We start from the raw sequence: 13,844 nt of genomic DNA on the forward strand, positions 1-13,844 counted from the left end.
TCATGTACTTTCTGTACTGGTTATTTATAGACTGATGGTTCCCAAAATGTCTCCAACTGTGAGCTCCCCTTCTGTCAGGACTGTGGCCTCAGTAGAGGTGTGAAGAGTTGGGTACCTTCTGGGGTGGTGGCTTCAGTTCTAATTGCTGCAGCTGTCTGATTGTTTGGTGCAGAATCCCAAGTGCTTGAAGCTTTCTTGATTTCACAAACACACTAATAATATCCAGGAGCCCAACTTGGGAGAAACTTTTGTTGATAACTCATGGGGCCTGAGTTGCACATCTTCCTGGGTCTAGTAACTCATCCCTGACAAAATGCATCCCACCGTTTTTTCAGAGCTGTGTGGTGCAGGTGGGTGATTTCCTGTCTACCACTTCCTTCCTCCTTTTCCCTGGCTTTGAGCTTGTTCCTCTCAAAGCTGGACTTCTGGCTGACACTTCCACAGCAGAGGTTACAGCTTAATTTCTCTGGCAAATCACTTAAATTCTAAATCAGCATTTAGGGACTGTTTGACTGTAGTGCTTCCCAATCCCAATGAGTCATGTTGGTGATCCATCTTTCTAACACATCATCATCTGCAGATATTTATAGACTGCTCTGTTTTCCTGTCTGAAATCATAATGAGCATCTGAATACTGATTTATATATCTGTTTATGTAAGTAATAAATTCTGCCTTTGTATGTAAATTTTTTTAAAAGAAGTATTTAGGAATACCAAGAGGTGATGCACTTCATCTTTAAGTGTCTCTTTACAAGGAAGAGGTGCCTTTATGTTGTGAGAATAACTGGATGTTAAGCAAACCAAAATCCACTTGGCTGGGAGGACTGTTCCCTGGGGGCATCCAGTGGCAGAGCTGTGCCAGACTGAAATCCAGTATTGTAGCTGGTAGGAACTGAGACTGATGCTGTAAATCCACTAGGTATCAGGACTGTGGTTTGGGAAAAAGCCCTTAAGGGAGGATTTGCACTTAAAAAGGAAAAGATTATTTCCCCTCAGACCTGAATCTGCTTTGGAGACCAGGTAAGCCTGAGGATGGAATCTATCAAAGATGTGAAATTTGGACTATGGGGAAGTTTGGAGACTTAGCATGACTTGGCACTTGCTGACTAATAAGAAAAAAAAAAAAAAAGAAAAGGGAAAAAAAAGGAAAACTTTGAAGGCAGATCATTTGTACATAGCTTTAATGTACTGTAGTGATTTACTTCCCATATCTAACTCTGGTCATAGATCAATGAGCAACTTTTAATACCAATGTTGGAATAAATGAAGGAAAGAGAAAGAAGGAACACATATACACACCCCCCCACCTCCCCCCCCCCCCCCCCCCCCCCCAAACCCCATCAAACAAGTGATGCAAAGGCGATCCCTCACCAGCTCCCCATGCTAACCTGGAATCATAGCTGTCTGCATTAGCTTCACCAAAACTGTTACTAGTGGGATTTTGTGTAACATCAGTGAGAAATACTGGTTTTACAGAAGTGTAACATTTTCTTATACTTGTATTACATGCCTTAGTTCTTCCCTCATCAGATGTTTACTCCTTTATGCTTTTGTACGTGCTTTGTGTGAACTATCTTTAAAATGATGCCATGTGCTGTATACTGATATACGCAGTGGTAAGCTTTGGATGCTCTTGAATGGCTGGGGAAACAATAACTTTGTGCAGTTCTGAAAATGTTTGCTGTTCTTCAACAACAAATAACTTTTAAGATATTTTACATCTGAAATAAAAACTTGAAGGCTACTCTTGGTGTTATGAGATATACAAATGATCAGAAAGATGGTACCTCTGACAGTGTTCTAGGGTTATTTTTGTTATGCTGTTTTGTTTTTTTTTTCATAAAATTGGATGATAAGATTGAGCAAGTGGGATGATGTATGAAATCTTGGTTTTGATAGATTTCCAGAAGAAGCAGCCAGACGATGACTCTACTCCCAGCACAAGCAGCAGCCAGTCAGATTTGTTCTCTGGAGAAACGAACAGTGACAACAGCAATACCTCTCTAACCACGCAGGCCGCTAACTCCAACCAGCAACTTTTGACAGAACTGAATGTAACTTCACCGAGCAAAGAGGAATGTAAGTGCATGAGTCCTAAGTGACAGCAAAGGAGGCATAAACATTTTGCTTTGTTCTCAGGCTTATGTTTCACTGACTCCCTTTTGGAAGGAAATGCCCTGTCTTTTGGGGAGAAAGGAAATGTTGGAAGTTATTCACAAAATAGACATTGATGGCTTTAACCAAAGAACAAATTCAAAGGGGTTGCAGGAGTTTCTAACTAACTTTACAGCTCTTTGAATCGCAGTATACAATTTAGTTGTGATTTTGAGGCACTCTCATTTTGAGAAAATTCTTCTCACATGACTGGTAAATTAATATATGTATTCTAGGATAAACACCAATATCTTGGGAAATTTGACTTTAAAACCTTTTGGTTTGTAATTATTGCAATTGCACATAGCACTGACTGTAATGCGTGTTTGTCTAGACTTAGGTTACTTGCATAAAACTCAAGTTTCATGTGGTAATCCATCTCTTCTTTCATGACCCTTGTTTCTTCTTTATTGAACTGTCAGGCAAAAATTCTCCATGAAGGTAAGCTAAGATGTTAAAGATCAGCAAACACAGTGAGATAAAGTTGTCTTTTAAATTATTTTAAACCTCTGTGCAAGTTCATCCTGTGTCTAATACATTGAGTTGCATTCTGCAACTTAAACGTAAAATTTGTAGTTTTGTTTTCCTCCCAACTGTAGGTTTATTTTAGAAGGTGCGCTGTGGAGAGAATCCCTCTTGAGCTGAGTTTACTTTACATTGTGGCTGTTAAATAGAGGTACACATTGCAAGAAAAACTTGCTTATTTTTTAGTGGGAAATCTGCAAGAGCTACTCTGGTTCTTTAACATTGAGGCAACTGCTGGAAATAATGCTGACAAAGTACTAAGACTAAAAAAATCTTTGATATGCTACACTTGTTTTCAGTTGTGTTAACTACTTACTCTGTTTACAGGTATGTAAACGTAGCATATATATTCTTTTTTATTTGCAGATTGGCTGTGGACAAAGCACAAAGTGTCATTTTGGGATTGTGGTAGTTTGAGACCAAAATAAATTTTTTAAATTGAGTTGGTTTTTTTCTATCTGTATGTGAGAATTTTGTCAGAAATACAGCAGGGTTCAAATGTCAATGTTCTGATACCAGTTCTTGTAATAAGAGTAAACTTGCCGTGTAACTCTTGTCTCTCCTTCGCATACACAGTTGCTGCTGACCACCCATCATCTCTTCCTTCTGTCCAGTGCTTCTTCAGGGGAAACCTGTAATCTGCTGTAAAAACAAGGCCTTAAAACAACCTTCCTAGAGAATTCAGCAAAACATTATGCTTCAGCAATGCATCTGGGCCTTCTCAGGGCAGGGTGCTTCGGCACCTCTGCTGGCTTATTAGCCAGGATCTACTGTTTGGTATTACAGGGTGCTTCTCCAGTGCTTACTGGGTCAGGTTTTCTGAAAATTTGTTCAGTTAGGAATTAAATTATTTTACAACAAAGTGTTTCTGTTGTGGCTGAGAAGGACTTGGGGGTAAGTGGGAAGGCGATTACAGGGATGGGAAGGAAATTAAATCGTGTCCTTCATCCTGAATTGCTGTAAGCTTGTGAACATACACTGAAGATGATGGATATTAAGCAGCACAGCCTGCGGAGCATTTGAAAATATTACCTATTAAAAAAATTCTTTATGACTTCCTGCTGGGGTGATTTTAAGTGAAATACAGTGGAGAGATTTATTTACAGCTTGAGCTCTCTCTGTCTTCTCTCGCATCCCCACTACCTCTTTAATGAAGCTTAATATCATTTATCAGAAATAATTATACACAGATGGAGCTTTTCTGATGGATAATGGCCTCAGCGTGGAAGATTCTTTCCTGTAATGAAGAATGCCCAAACTTTAAATGTCTCTTTGATTTTAATTTGAGGGTGTCTTTTTCTGTGCAGTATTTATTTATTTTGCAGCAAGTTACATAAAGCATGCACTGCTCTCATTACAGCTGTGTTCTTCAGAGACTGATATTTTGCAGTGCCATGTGATGATGTACAGCTATGTGCTGTTCTGAATAGGATTGTGGTGATTCACCAGAAATCAATGTATGGGATCATTATGGTAATCCTTATCAAAATGTGTAAAGATTGGAGTACTCAGGAAGGATTCTCATGGTGCATTCCACTCCCTTCTCTTCCCTTTCAAGCTTTTGAGAAGAGTCTCACATCAAGGCATTTGCCATGGTACTTGAGTCCGTAGGGTAAACAGATTGGACAGAATTGCAGCAAGTCATTTAGGCAATTAACAAATTCCATTCATGTTATGACAACTGAAGAGAACCATAGAAATCTCATGTAGTAAAATTCTTATTCTGTGTCAGAGAAAGTGAGGGGTTGGTTTGTAGCCGGTTTTGAGTAGCCATTTCCTTTTTTAACACTGAATGAACGATATAGGAGAAGAGTTCCTTGAACTGGATTTTGCAGGAGTTCATTTTGACAATATGCAAGTATTTCTGCCTTTTTTGTTACTGTTTTAATGTTCTGTGAGAGTTGCATTTGCATTCCTGAGTGTCTTATATACACAACCAGGTTGCAGTGACTTTCCATCTCCTGCCATCCTTGTTTCTGTACAATCACCTACCCCAGTGGCTGCTTTGCTGATTAATATCTCTTCCCCTAGTAGATGAAAAATAGTTCTCAGTCTTAAAGTTACAATCAACAAAAATATGTTAAAGATTTATGCTTGGAGACAGTGATGCAAGCTTCAGGACTTTTTTTCCTCCTTTACATGTGTTTTCTTTTTATAAAGTATTACTTACCACCAATTTAAAAAAAAAATGCTGTTGCAATTTAGGGGGACAAACTTTCTAAGAAATTTTTTTTCCCCTACATATGCTTCTTGAGTTGCCTTTTTTTGTCCATCCGTAGCAGTAAGTTTTCTGGAATAAATTTTTGCAGACGAGTATATATTGATATTGGTATAGCTTTAATAAGTCTAGATTCACATGGATTTTAACGATCTGTTTCTTAACAGATGTTAAATTGGTCTAACTTTTATTCTTCTGCTACTTTATGTGGAGATAAGTGTCTCTGTTTAATTTCTTGTGTAGTTTTCTTCTATTCTTGTTTTTCCCTTCCATCTCACCTCTTTATTTACGAGGTCCTAATAGTAGTTATTTCGGTGTCAGTCACCATATGAGCTGGTTGCTCTGTCAAAGATTTCCTTTTCTTATTGGGTGGACAGGGTTTTTGTTTATTTTTAACAGACAAGAAAAAAGGGATTTGATAATGACCCTCGCTTCTCTCTTTCCCTACCTCCATCCACCAGCACTCTTAAAAAGATTAGCTTATTAAGGAAGGTTCTGTGCATTATGGTAAAGAAAAGGTCACACTGCACATAGAATAATTTTGCTTAGTTTCAGGCCTTCATTGCTTTCTTTGGGGTTGTCACATTATTTTTCTGTCACTGTATGAGTAGACCTAAAGCTCATGCTGTGCAGGTTTAAAACTAACTGTGGTGTTACGTGACAGGAGAAATGTCAATGTGAACAACTCTGACTCTGGCAGCTGGATCAGATTTGATATTTCAGTAGTTCTTGGCTTCAGTTGACATGATTTTATTTTAATTATGTGCTTAACTCTTCCTGGCCTCCTTGAATTAGCAAGAGCCACAATTGAAAAAGGACAAAAGGAATATATGATGTTTCTAGAACAGTTAAATGCTCTACATTTCTACATTGAAGACTTTATAAGAAGATACACAAAGATCTGAGATACTGCTGTAAATGTCAAAAAATACAGTGGAGATTTCAGCCCAGAAAGAAGTTGATGATCACTGACCACACCTTACCTCTGTGTGTGCTGAATTTAAGATGCCTAAATATGCATTTTCAGGACTGAATATCTGTGGCTAGATAATATATACCCTGGAGAATTTAAACTGTTGCATGTCAAGCTAAGTGTTTAAAGCATCATTAGTTTATCTCAAATACTTAGGTTTGTAAGACAAGTTTGAAGAATGCTTTAAAACATTGTTTATTTTATTAAGCACTTGCATGTGCTGCAAGCACTGAAATACCCTTGATTATGAAGTTATTTTGGTGAAGTTACTTTATGTACATAAAGTGTACTACATCTGAGGCAGAGATGCACCAGGCTTCTGTAAAAGATCCCTGGCAGAAAGGTGAGAGATTATTTTTTCTACTGCACTTATTGGATGTTTATACTCTGAATTTCATGGCTTGTTGAAGCATGACTGTGTAAAAAGCCACATAGGCTATAGTACTAGAAAAGTAACGATATTTTTTCTGTCTTTGGAATAAAAAAAAATAATCTTATGTCAGTTTTTTTCGACATAACCTTATGAAAAATGGGTAAACAAGTGCATCCTTTCTTTTCTTTCTTTTTGTTGAGTGGCCTTGTCTGACACTATGCAAAAGGTTTCTACCAGTTTATGACTTCACAGTTTTTGCATTTTGTCTGGGTTTGTCAGCAGAGTCAGAGATGACAGCTTTCCTACGTATGCTCTGAAAATACTTCATATTTTTAATTACTCTTGTGATATCCTTAATTCCGTTTTTTGCCTTTTAAGTAAGGATAGTGATTTTTGAAATGACAATTGCTCTTTGATGCTATCCATTTGTATACTTTTCTAAATGCCCTGGCTTTTGAGAATTCAGTCGCTTATTGCAGTAGGAGTCAGTTTTGTACATCATTTTTTATTTTTTTTTTTTTTTTCCTAATTCTGGCTATGGGGAACTTTGTTTTCTGCTTCGTCTCTGACTGGAAGTTACGTGCATACCCACTTCTATAAACAGACCAAGCTAGCTGTCTATATTTTTCTTGGTTGTCACAGACGGTTGTAAAGAATAATTCGCTTTGTTGCTAACCTGATTTATTCTGATACCAATTTGTATGTTTTTCTCTGATTCAAAAGAATGCATTAACTGTTAAAATTATGCTGAGCTACAAAACTAGCCTACCTGACCCACATGATTTAATATTGCAATTAAACTTGTACCAAGACACAACTGAGAAAACTGCAGCTAGGTGATGGTGATGATGAATAATTCTAATTTTCCTTATCAGCTCACAAGGTTGTCATGTGTTCTTTCTTGTTGTACTCAATTTTGTGTCTTGTATCAGAGCAAGAGGGGGCACACCTCTAATACAGAATATGTACCTGGCTGGTTTTTGATATTACAGTCATCTTTGAATTTCTGTCACAGAATATGAACTACCTATTTTCTCAGGCTTTTTTTTTATTGAGTTAGATAATAGTAAAAGGTGTTTTACATCTTAAGGGATTTTTTTTTAGCCTTGTTTTCATTAGATGCTATACACAAATAGCCTTTTGACACTGTTTTTAATGTTAAAATTAAGAGTAATTGAATTTTTCATTTGGATTATCATCAAACCTGGATTTTCTTGAATATTCATTGCAAATTACGTAATTTTTTTTAGTGTCAATGCAAGCATTTTTCTCTGGGAATTTGCAAGAATGCTTTCAAATATAAAACCATATTGAGTTGTGGGCTATTTGAGTGTTTTTTTGAGAAATGCCACTAGTATTAGGTGCCAGTACAGAACATATAGGCAGTGAGAAACTTGAACAAATCAGTGTCTAGTAGAAGTGTCACCTTCATTGTCTTTTCAAGGTGTAAGGATCTTATTGTAAGTTTCAATCTAATCCCTACAGTCCCACTTCCATTTAAAGAACATTTCTGATTCTTCTAACATCTTAAGCAAAGATCTGGCACATAGATTTATGAAATGAACACTTCTTTCCACGTCTGTGGCATGATAATTTTGAAACATAATGAAGACCAGCGGAATAGTACTACTGTTAATTGTTCCCTCTAATTTATAGTCACTTCACACTGCAGAGTAGACAGCGTATCCTGGGGTCCCATTTATTAAAGTGAAAGGACCCCATGGAATGTGAAATGGAAACACAGTCACATAAGAAAAATGTGGATTAGAGCTGTACAGCTATCAAGGTTACATAAAAATTATTTATAAAAATATAATTTAACTGCTGGTTTCAAAAGCACATTTATACATTTCAACATACACCTATAAAGTAAGAAAGTATCACATCTATTTTAGAAATGAGGAAAAGCAGGTAACGGAGTGAGACAATAGCAGGGAAAAAAGTGGAATCTTTATAGTTTTTAAATTTACCAGATGTTCAGCAGCAGCAAAGCAGTCCAGGTTTCACTTCCTTCTCCAAAAGCTTCATGTAGATAAAAATCCACAAAAGTAAATAATGGCAGATTTGTAAAACTAGATTTTAAAAAGTATGCATTTGTATGTGATATAATCCTCTTACCTGTTTAGTAATGACATCACTTAAATTATCATGTAGCTTACCCATTCTGTAGCAAATAAGCAGTTCTTACGTGCTGTAAAGTTCTTTTGCTTTTTTTCCTTGAAGATAGTGTATTCTGTCTGTGCAGACTGAACTTAGAGATTTATATTCCCATTTATTTATGTATTGGTGGCTGTAATCAGTGACTGCTTTCCAACTCAATTGTGTAGATTGATTATGTCTCTACCAATTTAGGGAATGCACAGTTAGATTACTGGTTTGGACAGGTTTCCAAAGGTGGGTTCTTTCCTTTATTGCAAATAGCCATGAAATTCTTCCTGTCCTGGCTACAACACTGCGCTCCAAGGAAATTCAGCTCTTCCTTCTTACCCTCTTCCGGCCCATTGCATGCAGGGAGTTGGTGTGCTTTTTCTGAGAAGGAACCATCGCAGTACTGAAAGCTCAAAGTAGCGTTCCGGCATGCTTATGTCCCTGTGATAAAGAGTTACTGAGCTTCAGGCTCCTTCACTTACTTTTCATGTTTGCTTATTATTTGGCTTGCAGTTTTTGTGTTCTCTGTAATTGTTTCAGTGTATTATTGTAATCTTAGGCTTTGTACTCTTGTACAAGCTTGGTTTTGATCCATTCTGCATCTCTTCCTCTGCTCCGTAAGTGCTTCAAGTGCTGTTCAAATACATCTGACACATGTACTCTGGGTTCAAACTTAGCACTTCCTTAGACAGCAAGAAGAGGGGGATTGCCCCAGTATTCCACTTTTTCCTACACGGGAAGTTCTGACTGAGTGGAGTCACTTGACTTTACAAAGTCTTCAGGAAGGGGAAACAAGAAGTTCCCCTGACTCAGAGTATGTCCTGCAGGACAGGTGGTACTTGGCAGTTGTTACCATCTTTCAGGAAAGGAGGTGAACAATGCAGAAAGGCATTCTAAAGGTCAATTTAAACATACACAAATTATAATAGTCTGTAATAGTAAATGATAACAATATTAACATGTATATAGAAATATAAGTAATACATAAAATTTTACTACTTTAGAGAGAGAGAGAAACTGGTTTTGAAGCTGTTTTTCCAAATTGATGTATTTAGAGTACAGTTAACATCAAGTTACAGAAAGCTGGGGATATCAGAAGTCAGAAACATTAACAAGACCTTTTGTATTAACATATGATGTTTGAGTTAAAAGGTCTTGTTTTGTCCTTTATTAATTCTGCATTTGAATTTGCAAACTCAATGATTCTCACAATTCTACTAATTTCTTCAGTAGCTTTTTAGTATTTTTGCATTTTTAATCCTCTTGGGATTACATTATTGCTGGGCAGTGGCTGCTTTTGTTTGGAAGAGGAGTTGCAAAGGCCAGAAACCATGCACTGGAATAAAATAGGAACAGAAGCTATGGTTTAATCTGTTAATTGGATATAGAGTAGAAAGATATTTTTATTTTTCCATTTTAATCTCTTGTTTGTGCTGAGAGGAAAAAATAGCAGTCTACAGCCCTGTGGATTATGTTAGAAGCTAGACAGGTGTGGCCTTTCACTGTTCACTGAAGTGGTTTATGTACCACAGTTAAATTCCCTTGAAACACATATGTTTTTGGGAATGAAGGTGCAGATATGTCCTGAATCATGCTAAGTTATAAGCCTACCTTTGTGTATAGCCAAGAAGGACTGGTGTTCTACTGTTATCTGACTTCCCTTTTCCTTCATGCAGAATTTTTATCAGAGCTGTGGGAAATACACTGTCCTGTTTCAAATAGTACAAAGATGCCTGTATTAGCTGTTATGTATACCAAAAGATTCAACATAATGACTTCCACATAGAATTGCACAGTCAAGCCCATACTACATAGTATTGAATTATGCATGACATTTTTAATGGTGGAACAAAAAGAGTAGCAGAAGGAAGTGCTGCAAAGGACATGCTGCCTTCACTGGTTATTAGGCACTGGTGTTCGTGCATGCAAATCCCAAGATATTCTTTGTTGAAACTCTGCTGTGCTATACAAATCTAAGCTATATGGAACTAATACCTAATGAGGGAAGATTAAATAAAAGAAAACTCTTGACACAGGGAAGTCCAGAAGGCATACCAATTTACTGTACTTTAGAGAGTGAGAAATAAAAATCTTGTATTTAGTTGGATGCTGAAAGTATCAACGTGTAAATATTTACTGTACAATAATTGCGAGGAGTGGTCTTGTTTGATAGTCCACAGTGATGATCCCTGTCAGCGTCTATTCAGTGAAAACTGGGAGAATGTAACTAAAATTACTTAAAGGACAGCTGCTGCATTTTAAGAGGCAGCTGTGACCTAAAGTCAGTTCATTGAAATTCCATACCCTGTTGTATATATTTTGATATATTCCATATCCTGTTGTATATATTGGTTTCAATATAGAATTTGTGCAAACAAATCTTTGAAAGTTGAGACTGACTTAACAGACCTGCTATGTGATTTTTTGAATATCCAAAAGGTGTCAACAGAAAGCTCGGTAAGGCTTGTTGCAGTATTGATTTTCTTCCCAAATGCACCAAACACTGGACTAGGCATTTTTGAAGCCTTTTACAGTAGTATTACTAGCGTAGATCAAGGTGGCATTTTCATTTTTTATATTCTAGCCGAGAAAAAGATATGTTGTAAAAAATTATTTGAGCTTTCTTGTTAATTTCTTGTTGCTTGGGGGTTGTCTGATTTTCTGGTTGTTGTCTGGGGCAGGCACCAACATGATGATACCAGGATGCTTGATTCATTCACCTGGGATGCTTTCCTGTCAGCCAGAGAAGGCATCTACCCCCTGCCTCCCAGTCCTCCTCACTGCAAAAGCAAGCTTGGCTTTTCTCATATGCAGACTTGACTCTGCAGAGAGGCCCCCACCGCTCCCTTCCACTTACCTGTGGAGTTGAGCCATGTCTCACCAGCTCCCTCCTTACCAGCCTTCAGAATCCAACCATCTCTCGCAACACTGTCTGTAACTTCTGCCAGCTGCCGATGCTGTTGCTTATTGCATGCTGCCATTTCTTGGGTCGTGTTGGGTGGTTTCCTGTGTCCTGTTCACTTCTCTTCACCTCAATCCAGGCCCTAATGAGTGGCCTCAGTGTTTGCCTGCAGGCCAAACACTGACTCATTGACCTTTGTAACCACCCCTTTAAAGGTTATCTGTTGCATGATTATCAAATGGTATACGGTGCTGGAGGGACTTTTTGGGAGAACAGAAAACTCAAGGCATTTATCAGTCCTCCCCTGGAAAACTGAAAGTGTAAAACTTCTGAGATCTTGCTGCCAAGTGCATTTCATTGAAATCAAATGCACTGAAATAATTTCCTCACATCTTTCCCTCCCAATTGCAGAAGTTTCTTTTCTTTTTTTGTAGTGTTACAATGCTGTGAGTTTTACAGGGTAGACAAAGTTACCCAGGTCCTGATAGTTACTGAAAAATAGAAATGGAAGGAAAACTTGAAGGGGGAGCATCTCAGAGAGAAGCAAAAAGAAATAGTTTACTACCAGGCCAGGCTTAAAAATATTTGAAAAGAGAAAAGCATTGCCATAGCCACAGTGTTGCATTCCAGATATGCAAAGCCTGATTTTTTTTTTTTAAAAAAAGCAAAAAGTATTTTTCAGGGTGTGAAGACTTATGTTAAAGGTTATCCTGTCATACTAAGCTCTGCTGTATTGCCAACACAGTACTACTGTATCACCATCAGTCCAGTGCAAACTTGATTATGAGTATTTTGATAGCCAAACTCTACTAGATCTAACTTAATTTCAGGTTCTCTAGCATCATGCAATTTATAATATCCAATTACCAAAGCTATGATGTGTTATTACCACTGGTAAAGCTACTGTCAATTTGTCTTGGCTTCACTATATGGGGTTTATTGTTATTTATTTATTTTTACTGCAAGTCACTAAGTACACTCGATTGGTTGCTATTTTAACAAGATCTCTGGAGAACTCTTCAGCGATGATGCATGTTAAGAAAAAAGCCAGAAAGCAATTTACTACCAAGCAGATACCAGATGAGTGGGCAAGAGTCCAGAGTTCACAAAAAAAACTTTAACCATGGAAAGAGTTTGTTAGCATATGCTCGTGCCACACTTTGAAAACATAATGAGAACAAGATATGAGGCAAAGTCGTTGCCTCGCTGGAGTCAGTGACAAGGTTTCTGTTGACATCACGGAAGCGATCACTTTGTCCCTTGCGTTATTTGTGGGTTAGTTAGGTACATTTCTAGCTTTGTTATGACATAAACAGTACTTTTGTCAATACTGGAAAAATTGTAATTATAGTCTGTATTTTTCTAAAACTGTCTTTTGAAAAAGTTATCAAGTATAACATAACTTGTCTTTGTGTCCCAACTTCTCATCTAATTTTTCAGTGCAAGACATACTTGGATTTGACTGGGAAAGAAATACCAAGAATAGTAGACCACTTCCATACGTGCTTTCCAAAGACAAGTGCTCCTCAGCATTTTATATTCCTAAGTATAATCTTGATGTGGTCGTAAATGTTAAATATAGGTGGTATTTTGAGACATATGATCTTCTCTGTTTCCAGGTGGGCCATGCACAGGTACAGCTCATGCCTCGTTAACCACACCAACCAAAAGATCTTGCGACTCAGGTATGTGTTTTGTGGGGGTCAAGGAATTAGATTTTTGCATGATATGTACCTGTACAGTTATAGTTTAATAGTCAAGGGGAGTAACTATATCTGATGAATGCCAAATGAAAATAAATACTGTTGCTTTGCTGTCAGAAATGGCTATATATAAAAGGATTTGTATGGCAGATAGCTCATCTCAGAGTCCTTTTAAATATAATTCCATAAATATACTGTTTTCAGTTAATATTTGTAAACGTATGATGGGAGTAATGGGTTTGATTTAAGTCTAGTTCTTGTGATAGTGTTCTGGAAATCCCCCCTTTAACTGCAAAGTATTGAATAGAAAACTGTTTTGAGTATAGTGACTTTATTTTCTGTGATTGAAGATGCATTATAGACAGCTGACATTTGCATTGACTAAATTTCACCTGCTTTGAGTCCTTTCAATGACTGTATTTCTACATGGAGGATATAGATGGATAATCTCTCAGATCTAGTGTTTGTAGGGACATGTTAGGTCATTGCCAGGCTGAAGTTGCTGCTTCTGCAGCAGATCTGTGAATTGTGTGAGCACTCATTCAGGCAGGGAGCCAAGGTACCTGCATTGGCTCAGATCTCTTTCAGACTTTGGTTTTGCATGGATTACGGAGAGCTCTTATGATCCTTTCCACCAGCACCACTGTGGGAAGCCATAAAGTCTTGTGCAGTGGCAGTGACAGGCACCTAGGTAGTGATAATGTTCTAGCAGTCTGGATTTCAAAATAATTTTTGCCTATATTTGCATTTATGTACCAGTTGAGCTGTATTGAATGTGCAGAAACGAAGGGTTTTCCTGTTTGATTAAGAGCTCTTATTCTTTCAGGAGTTCAAGGTAACTTCCTCTG

General features: G+C 37.5%; 1 protein-coding gene across 3 annotated transcripts in view; it reads left to right on the forward strand.

Annotated features, from left to right (window-relative positions):
- Window positions 1-13,844, forward strand: part of ZFAND3 (zinc finger AN1-type containing 3) — a 140,924-nt gene that overhangs the window by 87,187 nt on the left and 39,893 nt on the right. For all 3 annotated transcript variants that reach the window (XM_074863477.1, XM_074863474.1, XM_074863475.1), the window contains 2 exons: window positions 1,900-2,079; window positions 12,913-12,978. In XM_074863477.1, coding sequence (XP_074719578.1) covers window positions 1,900-2,079; window positions 12,913-12,978 — 246 coding nt within the window. The remainder of the gene's footprint in view (window positions 1-1,899; window positions 2,080-12,912; window positions 12,979-13,844) is intronic.

The sequence above is a fragment of the Strix uralensis genome, chromosome 3, assembly GCF_047716275.1.
Source record: "Strix uralensis isolate ZFMK-TIS-50842 chromosome 3, bStrUra1, whole genome shotgun sequence".
Lineage (NCBI taxonomy): Eukaryota > Metazoa > Chordata > Aves > Strigiformes > Strigidae > Strix > Strix uralensis.